The sequence below is a fragment of the Antechinus flavipes genome, chromosome 4, assembly GCF_016432865.1.
Source record: "Antechinus flavipes isolate AdamAnt ecotype Samford, QLD, Australia chromosome 4, AdamAnt_v2, whole genome shotgun sequence".
NCBI lineage: Eukaryota > Metazoa > Chordata > Mammalia > Dasyuromorphia > Dasyuridae > Antechinus > Antechinus flavipes.
In genome coordinates this window covers 53698961-53705077 of record NC_067401.1, presented here as the reverse complement: position 1 = coordinate 53705077, position 6117 = coordinate 53698961, and the positions used below count along the sequence as shown (strand labels likewise).

Below are 6117 nucleotides of genomic sequence, written 5' to 3'. Positions count from 1 at the left end.
AGGCCTTTTAAAAAACAGGAAATTTTGATCCTATGTTATCTAGGCTATATGACAGAAACACCTTATACAATCTAGGAAAAGCTAGGTGATTTTCTCCAGCTATATTTATTGACCATACCAAAGTTTAGTGATACAGAACAATTTGATTTTGACAGATGCCTTAAACATTACCACCCTTTCTCACTAAGTGCTTACCAAAGATAACTTAAAATAATAAGCAGAAGAGAAACAAGTGTTACATTTAATGGTTGGCCTAAATACTGGCACTTAAAAGTGGAGCAAGATAAAAGAGATGGAAAGATTGGTTTGAGTTCTACAACTGTTTTGGAGTCAGAGGTCAAGATGCCATTTTGTGCACTGCCACGGTGATGCCATCATGTTTCTGGATCATTATATTCCTGAAAGGCAAAGCAGAGGAAATTTGATAATGTTTATTCGAATGGGGGGGTATCATCATAGGTTGGTCTCTAGCTTAATGACCATGTAACTACGGTCCAAAGTCACAGCTAAGACACAGGGGGTCTTCACATTTGAAAATAATTTAGGTACATGTCACTACTATCAAAGAAAGTTGACATTTTTAGAATAAAGTTTTTTTTTTTCCTCTGTGCTACTCATTTCTTAGTTCAAGGGAATACATAATTTGATGTACTACTAAATCTATCTTTAGGCTTTTGTTGACTTCGCTTAAAGCAATATTTAACCTGACTTGCTAATGTGATAACTGAGGTTCTGAGATCTGTTTAAGGCCATAATGGATAAATAAAAATAGTACTGATCATAATTAAAGGTAGCAATTCCATTTGCCATCTTTATGGTTCTATAGCTGAAGTTGTTAAATGTCTTTAGGGATCTGTAAATAGGTTAGAATTTGGAATAGAAATTGAAATGGAAAATGAATTTGAATGAAAAAAAATTACATCTCTACTTTTATTAACCTCTAAACTGAGCATTTAATTATGAATTTAGGAGGGAAAAAAATTTAATTCTGAGAAGGGGCTTTACCAGCTGCTTAAGTTCACAACTACAAAAAGATTAAGAACCTCTGCTTTAAAGGAACATGTAAGTTCCCCTAAAGGATACATGGAAAACCTTTTCAGTCAATCCAATGATAGCATTGAAATGGGAATGAAAAATGAAAGGATAACTTTGATTTGATATAAAATTTCTCAACAATAAAGGGAAAGGGATTAAAAAACCTAACTCTACATACTCACCCATTGTCTGACTCTAGACAGACTACAGGAATGTCTGTTGGGTCAGAGGTTAGTTTAGCTGCTTGTTGGGCTAAGACAGAGATCACCCCTGCATGTTCATCTGACAGGGTTCCACGGCCTGAAAGACACAAATGCTCCAAACTAAGCATCTAATATTTGGGATGAAGAGATAATATGTACAGCTCCAACTCAATGAAGAATGTTTTGATTATGACTGCTGGCTACACTAACTGCTAGCTATACCTGCACAATCAAGTAAGGTGACTTGTCAGTCCTTATAAAGGGTCACTGGAAGAAAGCTCTGCCCTAAAATTTCATGATTCTTCTCATAAGAGGGATGAAATCTATTTCAAATCAATCTGAAAGTTACATATGTTCATGCAAAGTCAACTGAAATAAGAGACTGATAAAACAAGTTAATTTCTTTGGGGAGAGCAGACTTATTTATTGAACTCAACCACACATGTCCCCTTAAGTCCTTTGTCTAAGATCATCAATAAGGCCATTCACCATGACAATGGGTGTGCTCTGGAAGCTATTTCTTGGTTAGAATAAACTGATTTTATTTCCTGAAGCTGAATCCTCCTAAATTAACTAATGTTAGTAAGATTGGGTTTTTATTGATGCTTTATTTCAATCTTGGGATAATGGGTAAGCCTCAAGTCCTATAAGCCAACAGTAATAAACAAGTTTATTTTGAAATATGGTAGCAGCTAAAAGAAACAAGCTTTCCCTAATAATGTCTGAAACTAAGCCAGATAATCGACATATCACAACAACAGATTATATGGATTTATTGCTGATGTGCTGCCTGAGACATAAACCAAAGGGATTTAAAGAGTTGTTTCACAGGACTGGAAGAAGCATCTTGGGAACACAGTCAAGTTTCAGAATTTAGGCATCTAAATTCTAAACAAGCTTATTTAGCAAATGAATCTAAAAAGTAGCCTTAACCCTTTAACTCTTCCCCTCTCCCATCTGCCTGTATAAGAGATTGCAGCAATATCTCTTCCAAATGAATTTTTCATACAACAAATTACCATGTGTTTAAAGCCAGGTCTGGTGCCACAGAATGCAGACAAGTTAACAATCTCTGTTGTCCCATATTCCTCATTTGTATATGGAATGGGTGACCTCTAAAGGTCCTTACAATGCTAACATTTTGGATATTGCTGTTATTTTAATGGAAACATAGGATTTTACTGCCAAGGTTCTCATAATCTCAGTTTCTCTGAAGTTACAAAATCCTAGCAATGGTTCATTTCTTTAGAGGTATTCTTAAAAAAGTTTAAAAATATTTTGATTTAAGAAAAGGAGTATTTCCATATACAAAGTATTATCAAGAGAATTAAATATAAATCACATCTAAAAGTACAGCTTGGTTTTCCTTAAGTTGACTATGGCTTCCTTCAGTGCACTTAAAAAAATGCTTTGCTGATCAGAGTTAATCTTGCTCTAATTTTACTGCTCACTCCCCCCTCCCATTAAAAAAAAAAAAAAAATCCAAGCTCAAAAAAGTATCTTTCTGATCTCACTATGAATACCTGCCTGAAAGATTTCAAAGGCCTGGTGAAGATCTATCATTTGACCTAGTCTGGCTTATTTGAGAGATGAAAAGTTAAGTTTGACTGCCACTATTTAGCTGCAACAAATCAATTATTAAGTACCTAGTTGTTGTACCTACCAGATACATAACTCTAATAGATGGAGATACTAACTTGGCAGACAGGGGGAAAGGTCTCCTATAAGAGTTGGTACCAGGGTTGAACCTTAAAATCAGCCACAAAAAAATTCTAAGAGGCAATTCTGAGGAAGGAATCTCTTGCCAGGTGTGGGGCAACCTAAGCAAAAGCCAGACTACAAAAATAGAAAATTTGCCAGTATAGTAGGAACACAGAATGTATAAAGCAGAATATAATGTAACAAAGCAGTAAAGATAAGCCAGGCTGGAAGCAAAGAATGACTTAGGGGACCAGTGACTCTACACTTTTAACTATATGAACAGAGGTAAGCCACTGAACTTCTCTGAATTTCAGATTACTTAGTTATAAGAAGTAGTATAATAATAATAAGTATAATAATAAGACAAGGGCTTGCTTCACCAGACTGAGGCCCAAATGAGACATCTACAAAGTAATGTCACTTATTATGGGAAGCCTAGACAACAGGGGGAAACAAGACTTTTTGGGAGAGTTTTATAGTCAAACATCAATTAGCAAAGTAATTTTGGTAGTTGAGAACGTTGGGAGCAGAGATTGATTAGGAGACTTGCAGAAGTCTAGACAAGAAATGAGAAAGATCTGAACTAGTGAGGTGGCCATTTTGAGTGAACAGAAGTAGAGTCAAGACTTGGCGATTGTTCACCAAGGTTGAGAGGGAGGGAGGAAGAAAAGCTAGGGGATATGAAAATACATTGATGCCCTTGACACAAAGAATTTTAGGGCAAGAGATTTAAAGATGAAGATCATAATTATATTTAGAACAAATTAAGTTTGCCATAAATTGTCCTATATCCAGAGGATGCTCAATAGATAACTGATAATGTAGAAATAGAGTTGCACAGGTTTGCAAATGGCCATTGTAGAGAAAGATTGAACCTGTGGGAGACCATGTCATGAAAGAGGGACCAGGAAAGCCTTGGAGAAACAATCATATTAAGAAAGCATTTCAGAAGAGAACACTGCCAAGGAACCCAATAAGGAGAATATACTCAAGAAGGGCTGGTCAGTAGTATAAAAGTTTCAGAGAAATTAAGGAAAAAGGGCCCAGCAGCTAAGAGATCCTTGGTCATCTTGGAGGAAGCCCAGTTCTAGCTGGGAAATGGGGGTCTGGTAAATAATAAGCAATTTTTTAAAGGATGACAGAGGGAAACAGCTTCGAGAGTAGAGTTATCTCCCAAATATTCCTTGGGGACCTGAGACTGGAGTTGGGGAGGGAGGGATGAAGGTGGGCCTGAGGGCACAGGTGGAAGGGCAGCATCTTCCTTGCAAAAAAGGGATGGGTGCAGTCTGGAAAAGGGGCATCAAATGCTGCTGATTCCGCTTTGCTCAGCTGAGAGGGAGGTCCTGCTTCCGCCTCTTGGGGAAGGGCCCACAGCCTCCAGAAGAGGCAGAAACGAGGCTCCGTTGGGGCCAGGTAGGACTCACAAAAATACAATTTTAAAGATCAATTTTTCTATTGGGAAAAGAGCAACTCTACACAACAAAAAAGGGTTTTTGTTTCTTAAGTACTGTTGATACTGGCATAAGAACTCAGAAGCGGGGAGAGGAGTGCCGCTGCACCCCCGGAGATGCGGCCGCGGTGGCCACTCTGCAGCCCGGTATGGGCCGACGCCTTCCCCAGGACGTCAGTAGGCTCGGCAGGGCGCCCCCGCCCCTTGTTACCCCCTTCCCTCCGCCTTCCTTTGCGGATGCCCCTCCTTTTACATGGGGCGCAGCACGTAGCTAGTCACGTGCATGTTATCTTCCCTTAGAGAACACAGGATGCTCCTCCTTTATCCCAGACACTGGCACGCAGTGGGCGCTTTACGCACATCCCAAGTTATGGGAACCTCGGAGAGCACCAGCACCTGAGGCGGGAGGGGCGTGCCTGAGTGCCGGGGGCCGCCCCCGCCGCAGGGACTTACAACAGGGTAACGGGGCAGGGGATGCTCGGTCTCTAAGGCGCTACTTACAGCCCAGGTTCAGTCCCTGCGAGTCCGTGCACAGGACGCCGACGATGGACGGGTTCTTCATCCTAGCACAGACCACACAGTTACCGGAGCGAACCACACGGAGCTCCCCACGGAGCCGCAGCCCAACCAGGGGCCCTGGGTTACCCGTAGGCGGGGGTAGACAACGCCCCACCTTCCTTCCCTCCCTCCTGGGCCAGGCCTCCAGGATGTCACCGATATGCTCGGCCCGCCCGTGCCCACACTACCCACGTGTCCTCAAGGTGCTGTTCCAGGGTCGCCTCCATCTCGGGTCGGGGCTGTAGAGTCAGTCCAGGCCGCTACCGGGGCGTCGCGTCATATGACCGGCCCCTCCTGCCCGTGGTGATATCACGTGACTTAAGCGGGCCTGGCGCAACAACTACGGGACGGGACTTCCGGCGGGACAAAAGTCACCAACTAGCGTTCGAAATTAAAAACACCTCCTTTCTGTCCACTTTTTCACTGCTATGTCCGGAGTCTGTGTAGACGCCGCCAAGAGAACATTATCCACAGGACTCTCGCTGGGCTGGAGAAGGGACGCTGACTCCTAGAGCTCGGGTGGCGGAGGAGCGTCCTCCGAGCGTTAAAGTTTCGAGTTGTCATGGTTACCCTCGAGGCAGCGCCGTGAGTGAAGGGGGGAGGGAGATGGGGAGATGAGAGTGCTCGAGCCCCGCCCGTTGTTCTTGGCCTTTCCTCCCTCCTTCCCCCTCTTCCCTCCTTTCTCTCGCTTCTCCCCTCCTTTGGAGTGGCGGGCCCCCGACCTCACGTAGACTAAGCCTTGAGCCTGGAGGCTGGGAATGTCCGTACTGGGCTTTGCCGCTGACCAGGTGACCCAGCGAAAAACACTTCTCTTTCTGGATCTGTTTCCTTTCCTTTAAAATTGAGGTTTTCCTCCCAGAATTGAGATTTTTTTCAGCTTTTGGGGCCCTGGACCCTCTATTGAAGCCTATGAACCCCTTCTTGGAATCCTGATTATAAGTGTTAAAAATGAAATGGAAATCACACTGAAAGTTATTTGTATATACAGTTGTACATACAGGTATATATACTTACAGTATATTTTGAAAAGATATATCTATGGCATAGAAATATAAAATAAACCTATAAATACATCTAATATATAATTTAAGTATATATGTAATGTTATATATAATGTAATTTCTCTCTCTATATATTAACATATAAAGCAAAATAAAAGAAATGGTTTAT

At 41.9% G+C, this 6117-nt stretch overlaps 2 protein-coding genes across 3 annotated transcripts in view; one reads left to right on the top strand and one right to left on the bottom strand.

The window, feature by feature from the left end:
* Positions 1 to 86: 86 nt before the first annotated feature.
* On the bottom strand, positions 87 to 5268 carry LAMTOR5 (late endosomal/lysosomal adaptor, MAPK and MTOR activator 5). Of its 2 annotated transcripts, none has more exons than XM_051993080.1 (4): positions 5140 to 5268; positions 4891 to 4952; positions 1218 to 1335; positions 87 to 398 (listed from the first exon to the last, which is right to left on the bottom strand). In XM_051993080.1, the coding sequence occupies exons 1-4, from the start codon at positions 5172 to 5174 to the stop codon at positions 338 to 340; spliced, it is 276 nt and encodes a 91-aa protein (XP_051849040.1). In that variant the 5' UTR covers positions 5175 to 5268; the 3' UTR covers positions 87 to 337. The 2 variants fall into 2 exon arrangements, with proteins under 2 accessions (XP_051849040.1, XP_051849042.1); XM_051993082.1 differs by having other exon boundaries at positions 5136 to 5234.
* A 168-nt stretch (positions 5269 to 5436) lies between these two features.
* PROK1 (prokineticin 1) overlaps positions 5437 to 6117 on the top strand; it is a 52938-nt gene continuing 52257 nt past the window's right edge. The window contains exon 1 of the transcript XR_007953114.1: positions 5437 to 5532. The gene's annotated coding sequence lies outside the window, so the exon portion shown is untranslated. The remainder of the gene's footprint in view (positions 5533 to 6117) is intronic.